Source organism: Podarcis tiliguerta (genome assembly GCF_965153285.1).
Source record: "Podarcis tiliguerta genome assembly, chromosome: 14".
Classification (NCBI taxonomy): Eukaryota; Metazoa; Chordata; class Lepidosauria; order Squamata; family Lacertidae; genus Podarcis; species Podarcis tiliguerta.
This window is the reverse complement of record NC_139547.1, coordinates 43,516,008-43,531,205: the sequence shown is the minus strand read 5'-3', so window position 1 is coordinate 43,531,205 and position 15,198 is coordinate 43,516,008. Positions and strand designations below refer to the sequence as shown.

At 42.2% G+C, this 15,198-nt stretch overlaps 1 protein-coding gene and 1 long non-coding RNA gene across 6 annotated transcripts in view; both read left to right on the top strand.

Annotated features, from left to right (window-relative positions):
* The first annotated feature begins 98 nt into the window (after positions 1–98).
* Positions 99–2,527, top strand: LOC310664581. The gene is made up of 2 exons (XR_014504972.1): positions 99–882; positions 1,777–2,527. It is a non-coding gene; the product is annotated as an uncharacterized lncRNA (long non-coding RNA).
* A 3,144-nt stretch (positions 2,528–5,671) lies between these two features.
* LOC310664432 (small integral membrane protein 10-like protein 3) overlaps positions 5,672–15,198 on the top strand; it is a 28,784-nt gene continuing 19,257 nt past the window's right edge. For 2 of the 5 annotated variants that reach the window (XM_083413614.1, XM_083413612.1), the window contains exons 1-2: positions 5,684–6,100; positions 11,696–12,597. In XM_083413614.1, coding sequence (XP_083269740.1) covers positions 5,903–6,100; positions 11,696–11,716 — 219 coding nt within the window. In that variant the 5' untranslated portion in view covers positions 5,684–5,902 and the 3' untranslated portion in view covers positions 11,717–12,597. Of the gene's footprint in view, positions 6,101–9,436; positions 9,558–11,695; positions 15,139–15,198 lie in introns of those variants that run through there. The other 3 variants (XM_083413611.1, XM_083413610.1, XM_083413613.1) reach the window with 2 other exon arrangements.

The window sequence follows — 15,198 nt, the reverse complement described above, 5'->3', positions numbered from 1 at the left end:
CGCTCGGTTTTGCCGGTCTTTCGGGAATGTTCGGAAGGACTCGGGGGGGGAGGCGTTGAGGGGGCGACGGCGTTCGGCCAGCGTTCGGCTCTTCGTGTGCGTCCTCGCGCCTCCCTGCCCCGCTCGCCTCATGTTCGGACATTTCCGCTGCCGGCCGATTCGGACATTGGCGTCGGTTGAGGAGGGGTCGCCATCTTTGTGCTACTAACCTACTCAGAAGGCGCGAGGGGAACTGTGGGTCAGGGATGGGGACGGTTTCCTATCAATCTCCGTCGTAGCCATTTTTATATATATATATATATATATATATATATATATATATATATATATATATATGCATGCTTAAGTGTATGTATTTTCTACTCATTATATATTTAATATAAAAATATTGATAATTTCCTTAAGCAAAGCGCCACATCTGAATCTCTTACCATCTCGGAAAAAAGTGGTTTTAGTTGTAGTGAAAATGACATGCAATTTTCATAAAAGTACATTAAAATGATTAAAAACGACTCGCCATAACAATATTGTCTTCACTATTTATTTTTATGTTTATGTCCCACCGAGGAGCTCAAGGTGTGCATAGCTCTCTCCACCATATCCTCGCAACATCCTAGCAGATCAAAATTCAACAGGCGCAGTGCGGGGGACAGGGAGAGGCAGTGATAAGTCTTACAATTCAGTTATGCTACTTGAGGGCTGCAGCTTTCCAAAACCTGATGGCCTCTAGTTGCTTCAGACTACAGTTCAACATCTGGAGGGCTCTAAATTGCAGAGTATGGCGGAAACCCCTGTAAGCCTGTAGGAAAAGCCAGATGGATTTTGCTGTAATTTCTCTTATTCCGGATGCTAAACTGTCCTGAGGAACTTGCAAGCTGAAAGGTAGGATACCTGTGCTTTAAAAAAAATTAATAAATGCTGTAAGCAACAGACTGCACAAAGGGCATCAGAAAGGCATTCTGTACTCTTCCTGTATATTAAAAATATTCTAGCACATAAGGTTGTGCATTAATGTCAATGCAAATTTGTTAATAAAAAATGCAAAGTTATTAATCTAGTCCAGGCACAGGCAAACTCGGCCCTCCAGATGTTTTGGGACAACAATTCCCATCATCCCTGACCACTGGTCCTGTTAGCTAGGGATGATAGGAGTTGTCATCCCAAAACATCTGGAGGCCTGAGTTTACCTATGCCTGATCTAGTTACCCCACAGCTTAATTGGCCTTACAGCTGGTGTAAATGCCATGTCCTGATGTATCAATGTGTACCAGCTGAGGGAAAGCCCTGCTGGAAGAAGTTAAGTTGGCAGAAGTTACACTAGTGTAAAGGACCAAAAAAAGTCTGTAAAGGGGATGGGAGTGTTGGGCAAATGAATAAACACTTGTGCTGCATCAGAATTTCTTTCATCCACTGGTCCCATCCCTGAAGCTCTTTACACTCCTTACATCAACAATAATACAATTTTGATTAAAATTCACCCCACAGTAGTCAATGGAAGTGTATAAACTGAAAGTTTACACTGCCTCCCCAGCAAACTACCACCAGGAACAAGTGTGATACACAGGAATTTGCACAGGAAATATGTCAGTGTATCTGCCTCCTGTCATCTCTGTCTGGTTAAGGTTGCTCTCCTGGCTGAAATCCCTTATCTGGAAGCTAGTCCCATTGAACTCAGTGGATCTTACTTCTGAGTAGATGTGCATGGGGCTGTCCTCTAGCTGTGATCTGCAAGATTTGCTTTTCCAACAATAACTATTTTTGTTATTTCTTTCCCAGATCAACACTCCGAAATCATTACTATACACCTGTGCATTTTTATGTCATTCTGTTGTGAAGACTTACTAATGATGAGTACATCTAAGAGCATAGGAAGCTACTTCATACTTATCCATCGGTTCATCTAGCTCAGTACCTCTCTAGGTTTTGAGGCAGGGGTTTCTCCCTGAGTCCCAAGAAATGCCAGGGATAGAATCCTGGGTTTTCTGCATGCAAAGCAAATGCTCCACCATTCACCCATAGCTCAGTGGACTGTATTTCTTTTGTTTAACTTTTTGACCCATTGTAAAACACGGAAAACAACTCAAAAAGTTTAGGAAATCTGCTTCCTGTTAATTTTTTACTTTAGACATTAAGTTAGTTACTAAACCGAAACCAGTACAGTACCTGCGTAAATGATACTGAATACTCTAAAAATGTGGACAAACAGTTCTTTAACTACTTGATGTGAAGAGGAAGTCTTTATTTAAAAGTTTTGAGAAGTTGTGTAATCTGACTTTATATGTGTATGTTGGCAGAAGAACAGCATGATTCCTGTACGTGGGTGTGGATTGCTAGAATAATCATGCTGATGTAATCCTGGAAAATTTGACACAGGCTATAAAGTCTAGGGGAATCATGTTCATGCTGAGTTTTTCAAAGAACACTGCCTTTTTTATTTTTAACGGCAGCTTATATTGAAATATGTTCAGTATTGTTTGGAATTGTTGTCATCTTCACTGCAAAAAAGAGAATTAAATATTAAAATCTACTTGCAGCACTGTGTTATACATTTCTACTCCCACTGTCCTCAGTGAGGTTTACTACCAGATAAGTAGGCAGAGGGTTGTAGCCCATAAGTTGAGTAATATTCACCATCCTGACCGGGTTACCATGCCCTGTTCTTTTAACATCTTTAAGCTCCAACCTGTACAGTGGTACCTCGGGTTCCGGAGGTCCATTCTTAACCTGAAACTGTTCTTAACCTGAAGCACCACATTAGCTAATGGGGCCTGCCGCTGCGCCGTCGGAGCACGATTTCTGTTCACATCCTGAAGCAAAGTTCTTAACCCGAGGTACTATTTCTGGGTTTGCGGAGTCTGTAACCTGAAGCGTATGTAACCCGAGGTACCACTGTCCTTTCTTGCCACACACCTGAATATTATTAATAATAATAATAATTAAAAAAAAAATACAAATCAGGCAAAAGTTGTTGCCTGACTAAAGAAATGTTAGCTGAATGTTTTGATAGTAGAATACCGTAATTTGTTAAATTCATTAAGGCTGCAGTATTATAATATATGGGAATGAGTCCCATTGAATTCAAAGGAACTTACGGTAATCCCGAGTAAATGTTATTTTTAGTGGATATCCTACCCCTTACCGTAAGGTCCTAGAGTAGGTTACAGCAATAAAAAATACAGTATTAAAATCAGAGTTTATAGGATTGTGGTTAATTTTCTATAGATTTTTTTCTGTTTTAGTACTGAGGGGGTTTAGTACAGGGGGTTGGACTCAATGCCCCTTGTGGTCTCTTCCAACTCTATGATTCTATGAAAACAGCTTAGTTGTACAGAAAAGAAAGAAAAAATAGCAGCTGATAGTTGCAGTTTTAGATGTTCTAAGAAAGGCACTAAAATGAAAGTGTTGCTTCATAAGGTTCCATGAGTCGATGGAGGGTAAAACTATGTCTTAACAAAGTCAATAAAAGGATGCCACGTGGTATCGAAGGTGCGATTCTCCCCTCCCATATCAATATTCCCTTTCTTAAATTGTTAATTTGCCCACAAGCACAATGTCCCAAACTTGTGAAATCCAGGCTTCAAAAAGATTTGCATTTAAAGTTTTCCCATTTTTTGCAGTCACTAATCTAGCTGCAGTTAATAAATGGATGGTGAAGTATTTATTGGCTATGTTCCAAATCTGAGGAGTAACATAATATAGTATAGCTAATTTGGGGTCTGGTTGTAGTGATTTGTCTCACCATTTGATTGTTTGAAAAGCTTTTCCCCAAAAGGGAATAATTTTGGGGCTGCACTAGAGAGCCAGGTAAATTGCATTCCTGACAGCAAGGGTTAGATGTGTATAATCTGTATGGGCACATGTACCAGCGATGCACTATCTTTAACACATTTTCTCAAGTTCCAAATGGTACACATGATAGTTTATTCCAAATTTGTTCCCAGTGCAGTTCCTCTAATTCTTATCCAAAACTTTTTCCCCATTATAGTCTTAATGAAATGAGAGGAAGGGCAGCCAATTGTGTGAGGATTTTATATAGCTGGGAGATTATTTCCTTTCCCAGTAGGTTGGTTGAGAGTTGAGTAGCTGTTCAAAACTATTTAAGCTATGTAGTGCCCTTTGGCATTAAAAAGCAGAGACATCACCTTGCCAACAAAGGCCTGTATAGTTAAAGCTTTGGTTTTCCCAGTAGTGGGAATGACTAAACAACAATGCCTTTTGGACAAAGCAGCCAAAGAGCAAGGCACACATGACACGCACAGGGTCGGATTTAGGTTTGATGAGGCCCTAAGCTACTGAAGGTAATGGGGCCCTTTATATGTCCATATAACAACAACAACAACAAATTGTCGCTGATTTTTGTGTTGAATATATGCTGCATGGTAATTTATGGACCCAATAGGTATCTAAAGCCATTTGTACATGCAGAATGTAGGCACCATATATATATATATATATAGAAATGAGTAAACCAGTGATATTTTAGGGAGCAGGCTAGCAGGCGGAGCCCATTACTTATATCATAGGAGCCTACACAACACAAAACATTGTTTGCTGTATGTAGGTTGTATTTTGTTTTTTATCTTATATTTTGGAAATGTACACCCAGGGTTCTTTCCCTTTAAATTTTTTGGGGGCCCCCAAGGGAGTGGGGCCCTAAGCTATAGCTTGTTTAGCTTATACGTAAATCTGACACTGGACATGCACATACAGTGGCTCACACCCTAGAGCTTGTTGTTGTTTAATCGTTTAGTTGTGTCCGACTCTTTGTGACCCCATGGACCAGAGCATGCCAGGCACTCCTGTCTTCCACTGCCTCCTGCAGTTTGGTCAAACTCATGCTGATAGCTTTGAGAACACTGTCCAACCATCTCGTCCTCTTGTCGTCCCCTTCTCCTTGTGCCCTCCATCTTTCCTAACATCAGGGTCTTTTCCAGGGAGTCTTCTCTTCTCTTGAGGTGGCCAAAGTATTGGAGCCTCAGCTTCACGATCTGTCCTTCCAGTGAGCACTCGGGGCCGATTTCTTTCAGAATGGATAGGTTTAATCTTCTTGCAGTCCATGGGACTCTCAAGAGTCTCCTCCAGCACCATAATTCAAAAGTATCAATTATTCAGCGATCAGCCTTCTTGATGGTCCAGCTCTCACTTCCATACATCACTACTGGGAAAACTATAGCTTTAACTATACAGACCTTTGTTGGCAAGGTCCTAGAGCAGGCATAGGCAAACTCGGCCCTCTAGATCATCCCTAGCTAACAGGACCAGTGGTCAGGGATGATGGGAATTGTAGTCCCAAAACATCTGGAGGGCCGAGTTTGCCTATGCCTACCCTAGAGCAAGAGCTGCTAAATTGTGGCCCCCTCCGGATGCTGCACCACAGCTCCCATCAGCCCCAAACAACCTCTGTGGCCAAGAACAGGAGCTGCCCTCTAGCAACAAGTTATAAACTCCACAGGTTAGCCGTAAACTCTTGCCCATAAATCATGGTCCGTTTTGGCCGCTAAACTACAGCTCCCAGCATCCAGAACCGCTGACCTTGCAGGCTGGGGCTGGTGGGAGCTGAAATCCATCTGCATCTGGAGGACCACGAATTCCTTCCAGTTGTTTTTTAATCTCTCTTCCCCCGCCCGCCTCTCTGGGAAGAAGTGATTGGTCAGGAAGGGAGCTGTGCGTCGTGACGTGGCGGCGCCGCGACGACGCCGGTCGCGGCGGCAAACCCTGTTGCCCGAACGTAAACACCTTTGCTCGGCCGGGGCTGCCTTTCCCTTCGCTCCTCCGACATCCGGGGGTTTGCGAGGGGTCAGCGCGAGCCCGGCGGGGGAGGGCGGTTAGGCGCAAGCTGTTGGGGGGGGGGGGGAGAGGAGAGGGCGGAGCCTATGAGGCCTGGCTCTGCAGGTGAGTGTATATGGCGGTGGCGGCGACGACGCTGCTGTCCGCCCTGGTTGCCAGGTTCTCTCAGTCGGCGGCCGCCAGGTCGTACGGGGTCTTCTGCAAAGGGCTGACTCGGACCCTCCTCATCTTCTTCGACTTGGCTTGGAAGCTCCGCATCAACTTCCCCTATCTCTACATCGTGGCCTCCATGATGCTCAACGTCAGGCTACAGGTGACCCTCGCCTTGTGAGGGACGGGGAGGGGGGTTGGGGAGGGGGCGTTTGAGGGGGAAGGGAAAGGTGCTCTCCCCACCCCACACTTTCCTGATGGGTGAGGGTGCCGGTCTCTTCCGGCCGGTGGGTTGGGTGAGGGTGCTTCCCTATAAAGTAAACGCACATTTAAATTAAAAACAAACCACGCGCACGTTTTTATGTATCCTCCTCTTTTAGGGGATATACAAAGTGAGTCCTTTGAAAGAGGCCCCGTGGTACGTACCTCAGGTTAAGTACTTAATTCGTTCCAGAGGTCCATTCTTAACCTGAAACTGTTCTTAACCTGAAGCACCACATTAGCTAATGGGGCCTCCTGCTGCAGCCACGCCACCGGAGCACGATTTCTGTTCTCATCCTGAAGCAAAGTTCTTAACCCCAGATACTATTTCTGGGTTAGCCGAATCTGTAACCTGAAGCGTATGTAACCCGAGGTACCACTGCATAAGCTAAACAAGCTATAGCTTAGGGCCCCAAACTGGATGTGCATTTTCAAAATATAAGATAAAAAACAAATAAAATAAAACCTGCATACAGCAACAGTGTTTTGTGTTGTGTAGGCTGCTATTTGTTATGTGCAAATGGCTTGAGATACCTATTAGGTCCATAAATTACCATACAGCATATATTCAACACAAAAAACAGCAACAATTTGTTGTTGACAAAGGACGGCTGGACATATAAAGGGCCCCTTCAGTAACTTAGGGCCGCATCAAACCTAAATCCAGCCCATATCCCACCTTTCCCCAAGGTGAACGGCTGTTCCCTATTTGTCACCCCTGCTCTTCCTACTTCATCCTCACAGCAACCCTGTGAGGTAGTCTAGGGTTGAGCTACTGGGTGGGGAGTGGAATTGAGAAGGAAGGAGGAACTCCTTGGACTGTCCTCAGCTCCCTGCTTGAGCCGTAGGGCTTCAGATTATGGGAGTCTGTGCTTGCATACCGAGTAAACACAAATGAACCCATCTGGCACATATTTCGTGTATTGGTTTTGTTAAGACGTTTCCTGGGCAAACGCCTGTCCAAAGTGGCTCACAACAGGAAATGAAAATGGTTGAAATTTACGAAATAGTTTTAAAAATTGCTGCATTTTGTAATCTGGCTTTCCTCCAGTACAGTCATACCTCGGGTTGAATGTGCTTCAGGTTGAGCTTTTGGGTTGTGCTCTGCGGCAACCCAGAAGTAACGGAGAGTGTTACTTCCGGGTTTCGCTGCTCCCACGTGCACAGACACTCAAAATGATGTCATGCGCGGAAGCAGCAAAATGCGACCCGTGCACGCGCAGATGCACAGTCGCGTCTTAAGTTCTATTCAGGGTGCAAATGGGGCTCCGGAACGGATCCCATTTGCATCCCAAGGTACCACACTTCCCGCCTCAGTCCTTCATTTTATTCTTGTGAAGCCAGTGGTGTAGTGGTTAGAGTGTGAGGCTAGGACCTTGGAGGCCAAGGTTCAAATATCTGCCCAGTTATGAAACTCACTGACATATTTTATTGGCATAATCAGAAGCGGTATATAATAATGTTGCTTTCTGGATGATAGAAAAAGGTATATTTTGAAGCTGATATTTCCTCAGTTATGTGGTAGGCTTTGATATGGAAAGTAGTGTGCTCACTGCTAAATTTTACTTAATTTGCCAAACTTTGGACAATGTGTCTGCATGTTTTGCTCTTTCTGTTGTTGTTTTTTGGTTTTTTTGCATTTGTTGCAAATGGGCACCATGGCCTTTGGGCTAAGAAAGTCAAAGATTACTCAGATTCTGACCATTCTCTTGATCTCTTTTTCTAGTGCTGTAGATGGATCTGAAACTTAAAAAAAATAATCAAATGTAAGAGTTTAGGTTTCTTAGTAGAAATGTGTATTGGTCCCTCCCCTCACAAATTATACACCTGTTTTTTCCCCCAGAGGTCTCAAAGAGAATCTGGGACATTATCAAGGAGGGCACAAAGCATATTGGCACCTTCCAAGCAGTTAGTTTCATAAAAAAGGGCTCTTGTGTTACTATACAAAACCCTAAGCAACTTGGCTCCAAGTAATCTTAAGGACCACTTGGAACCTTATATTTCAGCCTGATCACTAATATCATCTGGAGAAGTATTGAGGGTTGTCCCGCATGATACAGAGACCCAGCTGGCTTCAGCCAAAAGCTGCACATTTAGAATGACTGACCCCATGCTATGGAAGACTCTTCCAGCAGAGATTTGGCAGGCATCCTCACTTTTAACAACTATCTAAGATTATGGTCTGAAGTTGCATGATACAGCAACCTTACTGACTCCAAGTTAGTAATTGTCTAGTCATTGCCTGTATGGGAGACCACAAGGGAACCCTGCGTATGCTCCCTGGAGTTCTGTGGAAGAAAGGTAGGATATAAATGTAATTCAATAAATCATGTCATACATTTTTTGGGTAATTGATTGCTTCACTGATCGCAGTCTGTCCTACATGTAATGTGGGAGGTATTGCATTGTATTCTGTATCTCTGTTCAAATCTATTTTCACCCTTACTGTTCTTAGTTCCTTGACATGAGTGTGGTTTCACAGATTTGTCTGGAGTGCTGTGATAGGAACAAGCTGGGTGGGAGGGTGGGGAATTTTCCATGGCTTTTATTTTTTTGTAGAAAATTCTCTGTTTCATAACTTGATTAGTAACAATGAGTGGGTGTCTATAGCAAATTTATTATTAGGCAATCTTGGAAGTTGCAAAAATTTAAAATTGTATTATATAGAAATAAAAGAAAATGCTTAATTAGATCACTCTCTAGGGCATCAGAATTTTGTTCTGATGCAGATTGATAATGTTCCAATGCAGACCACAAACCAGACTAATTTGAAGTTTGCAATTTTTTCCAGAAAACCAACATCACTGGTAGCAAGATTGATATAGCTACCTGCAAACTAGCTTGTGAAGTTGCAATAAGAACAAACATTCTGTGTGACCACCAAACTTATATAAGGGTCTGTTTATATGAAGGTGGTCTTGATGTGTTAAATAGTTTTGCTATAACATGATCTCTTCATTTCCTGATTTTAAAACAGTATGTAGATCAATGATTGTTGTACAGAAAATGTGATGCTCTGCATTTTGATACATGCCCTGTTGTTGCCATGTTAAGATGGAAATTCCTACAGTCTCCTGGTCTCTCTTCTGCTTAGAGGAAATTATTCCTTGTTCAGTAGAGAAATCAAGCCACTGTTGTCTCAGCAGAAATCAGATTTTTAAAAAATGAGACTTCTCCAACATTTTGCTTAATATTTTTAAAGAAATTGTGCTCTAGAATGATTCTGGATTGTGACATCATAATTTACCTCCTGGAATCTTATTGGTTGAAGTTAGCAATTGTTATGACAGTTGCGTTGCATCAGCTCACAAAAGGGCAATACTAAATTACAGTATTCTAGTCGTAAAGCGAAACAGAAGGTAATGTGTACCAGAATAGAGGAATGTTTGGTTTTGAACTGCCTTTCTTTATGATCTCCAAAATGAGTACAGGCACACACACACACACACACCCAACTTGCGGTTGACTTGCGCACGAACGCATATATGTGTGGTGGTGGTAAATAATTAAATCATATAATTCATACCCGGAAATGGAGGGAGAGAGCTGGAGAGTCCTTGGAGCCTGAAGAGGACTTCAGTGAGGGCAGAGAAGAGACTGAAGGCACAACTGGGCCTTGTTTAGACTGCACAGCCTCTCTGCCTAACAGCTGGTGTGCAGGGTAGCTCAGCACCAGCAGCTGCTTTTCTGCTCGTCCTCCAGCCTCCTGCCAGCCTCAGAGCTTCAATTCCAGTTGAAGTTGGTTTTTAGTACAGTATTTTTGATCTGGATTGGAGAGAGAGCGGTAGAGAGGGCATTTAAAGGGTGTTTAGAGGGTTCTCTCCACTTATCTGATTTTCACTTAGTGTGCAGGATGCTAGAACATAACCCCTGCATAAGTGGAGGGTCGCTTGTATAATATTTTAGTACTCCATAGGGTGGTTTATGAGGCTAAGGAGCAAAAAGTAAAGACAGAACTTTCTGTGGTAAAAAGTAAGTGGGTTCAGAAGATCTGAAAATATGGTATACATAAATACTCTTACTTTAGAATGGGATTTCTGTTTGCTTAAAACAAATACTTGGATATGAGATGGTAGTTAGAGTTTCAACTTTAAATCTGTTTACTCAGTAGATTAGCAAACCAGTGTTAGAAACTGAGATGTGGAAGCTAGGAGCTAAATGGCACCTTAATCTGAGGTTATGGGCGCAACAACGGAATGTCAGGCTAATTTTTTTAATAACAAGAATACAAAGCTGAAAATGAATGAACTGCAGCTAAAATATTATGTTCATTTTTCACATGGTCTAGTCCTTTCCCGCCCCCTAATATTCTTAAGAGGGTCTCTTCTCCAGTCTCCAGAGAGTAGCTGGAAGTCGGGAGGCAGAAAAAGGTCCTCCTTCCCTTCCACTCTGCAGTTTTAATCTGAAATCTCAGGCGCAGTGCTGCATCCAGAGCTCAAAAACAGTTTGTGCTAATGAAATACCCTGTCACAAAATGCACCTAGAACAATGGGAGTTTCGAACACTGTAGCAAAAAGATTTATGGTAATAATGATGCTGCTGCTGCTGCTGCTGATGGACTGCTTTTCCCCTCCAAAATGAAGAAAAAATGTAATTTGATCCAGGGACAGGCCACACATATATTGGCCTATTTCTACCTTTTTTCTTAATGGTGACACAGACCATTCATAATGTAAGAATATTCTTCACAACTGTGAACAGGGCAGAGGGGTGGAGTAAGTGAAGACAAGCTACAACAATTAACTATAACGTTGTTCACTGCTCCTGCTCAGGCTGCGCAGAAAGAAGCATCTTGGATCCTGAAATTCATTCTGATGGTGCAAATAAAATGTAACTGATAGAATTACAGTGGTACCTCGGGTTAAGAGCTTAATTCATTCCGGAGGTCCGTTCTTAACCTGAAACTGTTCTTGACCTGAAGCACCACTTTAGCTAATGGGGCCTCCTGCTGCCGCTGCACCACCGGAGCATGATTTCTGTTCTCATCCTGAAGCAAAATTCTTAACCTAAGATACTATTTCTGGGTTAGCGGAGTCTGTAACCTGAAGCGTCTGTAACCTGAGGTACCACCGTATACAGGATGTGTTCTTAGTGTGTGAAAACAGTCAAGATCCAAAGATCTCCAGGCATGCACCTCCAGATGGTGGAGATGTCAGGCGCCATCCTGGAGCCCAGGCATCTTCGCTGGTCATAAGTAGCCAATAGCCAGGGTGCAAAATGTGCCTGGCACCTGGCTAATTTTGAACACTGGAGAGGGAAATGGACAGCATACAAACCAAAGACCACTTGTGTACATAACGGTAAATGGGCCATTTCTTCAGTATCTTAGAAAAACACCTGCATTGAGGTTTTGGTAATGTGCAATGATTTAATCAATTAATCTTTCAGTTCCTTTTAATCTGCCTAAAGGCAGATTAGTGCATTAGAAGAAATCTTTGTTGTGCTTTATAGGCCTAGTGACAACAAGTAACTACTTCTGTTTTTTGTGTTGTTTCAGGTACATATTGAGATTCACTAAATCGTGACTTATGCTACAACTAAAAGGCATTCCATTATTTACTACAGTTCAGTACAATGCAGAGTTTGGAGGACAGACGGGTGATGCATATCTCTTATATTAATATGGAACAGGAAGATGATGTAGGACACCAACACCTGCGTAAAAATGCCCTGAATGAGCAGAATGAAATTCTTCGTCTTCCAAATATCCAGTCGTTAGTGAACAACTCTCACGTGGATAATAATCATTTGCAAAAGGAGTTCTTCTCTCTTAAGATCAGGAACTGCACTCTGTTTAAAGCTGTCCCATTGCCTCATATTGGCAAGAAAAGGCCACCACGCTTGAATGATGCAGCGAATGGAGCTGCGTCTTCCAAGGAATCGCTAGGTCCACTTTTTTCTCCTGAAAAAGATATATTTGAAAAGCTCTTTAAACACTTTGATAGCACTGCAGTGACAGGCTGGCTGGAGAAGGCACGCAACTTCATTAGTGACATGGGCACGTGGAGTTGTTGTGGAGATAACTTTGTACGCTTTGCACATTTCTGGCTGTCTGAACTCCAGTACAACCACAAAGAGCAACTGTTAGAACTGGAAATGGGAGTTATTGAGGATGAAGTACGCCTTGCTTTTGAGGGGTCAGGCTCCAAGGAGTTCCAGCCATCGGATTTGAATTCCATTCTTGCAGCTGCGCTGAGTGAATATCCCATCGGACTTGTGAACAACCAGAACCCATATGTTTTTCTTGACTATTTAAACCTTATGTCTACAGCGGACACATCTGAATATAAGGAAATGCTTTCAGCTATACAGTACACAACCAAGAACCCTCAGATAGCTCAGTGGTTGCTAGCTATACGAGCATTTGCACTTGCAAATCTCTGGCATGCAATAGTGAAGGTAAAAATGCAATAGTTTTGAAATGCTAGTGCCAGTTTGTTGCAGTGTTCCTTGTAAAGTACTTTTAAGATCTGTCAGTGGCCAAGAGAAATAATAACAGGAAGTGTTGTAGTAATAACTTTTAGGCAACCGACATAAAAAAAAACTTTAGGGAGTTAGTGAGCTGTCATACCTTTTATTCTGGTGTATGTTGATGGAGAAGATTTCAGTATTTTCAGGCCTGTTGAGTAAAATGTGTAGAACTGGCTGATAACAGGCATTAAGGACCCCATCCTGTTATTTCTTCTGAATTAGTATATAAATATTACTAGGACAGGGTTGTATCCAATACTAGTCCTATTGCAATTAGACCTATTGAAATTAATGGACATGCATAATTTAGGTTTATTAATTTCACTGTATCTACTTGGAATATAACTTAGTTGGATACAACCTGCCATGTTTGAACTTTGCACCCCTTTGGGCTGTTTCAAATGTATTATGGTGACAAACCTATATTTTTCATTGCATCTACACTCGTCATGAAAAACCCCAACTTTCTGCCTTGTGCATGATAGTTGAATGCAAGTATTGTGAGTGTACATTACTTTTTTAAACATAATCTGTTAAGCATCTCTGTTGGGCCTTCCTAAATCTACTTGCCCTTGTTCACACTATGAGATAGTTCAACTGTAATGCCAAAATTGCCACCATCTGACAGATGCATGATTTGCGAGTGGCCACTGAGCCAGGATCTGAAACTGTGGCTTGAACTGTTTTGCAAACAGCAGTTTGGTCAAGCTGGTTTGGCATTCCACCCCAACAAAAATCACCATTGCATCTGCTCTTGGAATCCGTTGTTTGATAATTCTCTGAAAAGACAGTGGCAGGGGGAAGCTGCAAAGCCCATGTTTTCCCTGTTTGGCATTTCAATTGAACAAATCCTACGAGAAGTCTCCCTACTCCAGCAACGTTAGTAAGGTCTTTTTATTCTAAGCATATCTCTGATACTGAACACACTCATGTGCTTCTTTTAAAAGAGCTGGTTACTCTAGAGCTGTGAAATTTATCCGCAGGCAATGAATGTGTCTAGAAGTCAGCACAAATGTCTCATTATTAATCTCAGCTATATTCGTCTGGAGTGAAGGGTTGGCCATGGTGCCTGCCAGCAGCCATTTAAAAAATTGAACTTTGGCAATGCAGATAAGCATCTTGCCTTGGCTGCTATTGCCATTGAGGGAAAAAGAATAGGTGAGGCTGTCAGGGATCCTTAGGGCTGGTTCCATTGCTACTCATGACAGTGGTTTAACTTGTTCCTAGGCAAAGGTCTTTAGGTGACTAAGCATGCTGTTAAACTGTTTTTAAAGGTGATTGTACACCAGCCTTCCCCAACCTGGTACCTTTTAGATGGTTTGGGCTACAACTCCCATTGACCATAGCCATCATGGGGAATGGGCATGGAAGATGGTAGTTCAAAACAAGGTGCAGGAGGAAGACTGGTGTTCAATATTGGGTAAAAAATTGCCATGGATGCAAGCCTTCATCCTATTTAATAAAATAAACAAGAGTTGGAATGCTATAGGAATCTTGTGTCACACTCTTCTTATTTGTTTTATTTTTCCTAAGAGGAAATTATTATTCCTAAGAGGAATAGCTGTGCTTAGTTTCTTACAGGAAGAACAATAACCAAGTGTCATGGGGCACCCTAAAGACTGACATACATTGTAGCATAATTTCTTGGGGATCAGCAATTTCATATCCGTATTATCCCTCTTTTTGTGCATTTGATGAAGTGGACTCTGGTCCATGAAAACTTTTTCCATATTAAATCTGGCAGTCTTTAAGGTACCTCAAGATCCTTTTGTGTGTGTGCTTTGCTACCAAAGTCACGAAGACTTCTGTCTCCTTGCAGCTTTTTACTGATTTTTGCGTGCACACAAATGCACTCAACCCCAAATCAGAATGCTTGTAATAAAAGCCTTAATATGAAATTGTGGACTGTGAGGAAAGTCTTCCATTTTAAAAATGACATTTTAATCTATTAAGAAAACATGTTGGATAGGTGACTTAGCAATTTTCAGCTAGATCTGTGAGGCAATATATATTATAGATGTATAGCCCTTATGTCTTTTAACAGCATTCAATTTATAGTTCTGTCCCTAACGGTTCATTGCAGAATTTTTATCCTTACGCCAAATATAGAGGATATTGTGTATATATAAGCACCGCCAAAAAGGCTTCTTTTTTTCCTTACCCATAATGTAGTTATTCCAAACAAATGCCAAAACTACTGCTTTGTCCGACTGTATGTGACTTTAAAAGATTGGATGACATAAACTTGATTTTTTTTAAAAAAAGAAATCCATATCCAAATGAGAACTAAATGTGTGTAGGGAAAAACAAACTCTTATCCAGTGAGCAGAATATAGCTGCCCCCTTTAGGTATTAGGCTCTTTGTGGGCCCCTATATGATTGAAGCATCTGATTGGGTGGAGGAGTCAATGGTGGTATCCACCTAAACTGTTTTGCTGGCACTATCAGCTCCCCTAACCTATCAGAGCAGTTTGACCAAACTGCGGGAGGCAGTGGAAGACAGAAGTGCCTGGCGTGCTCTGGTCCATG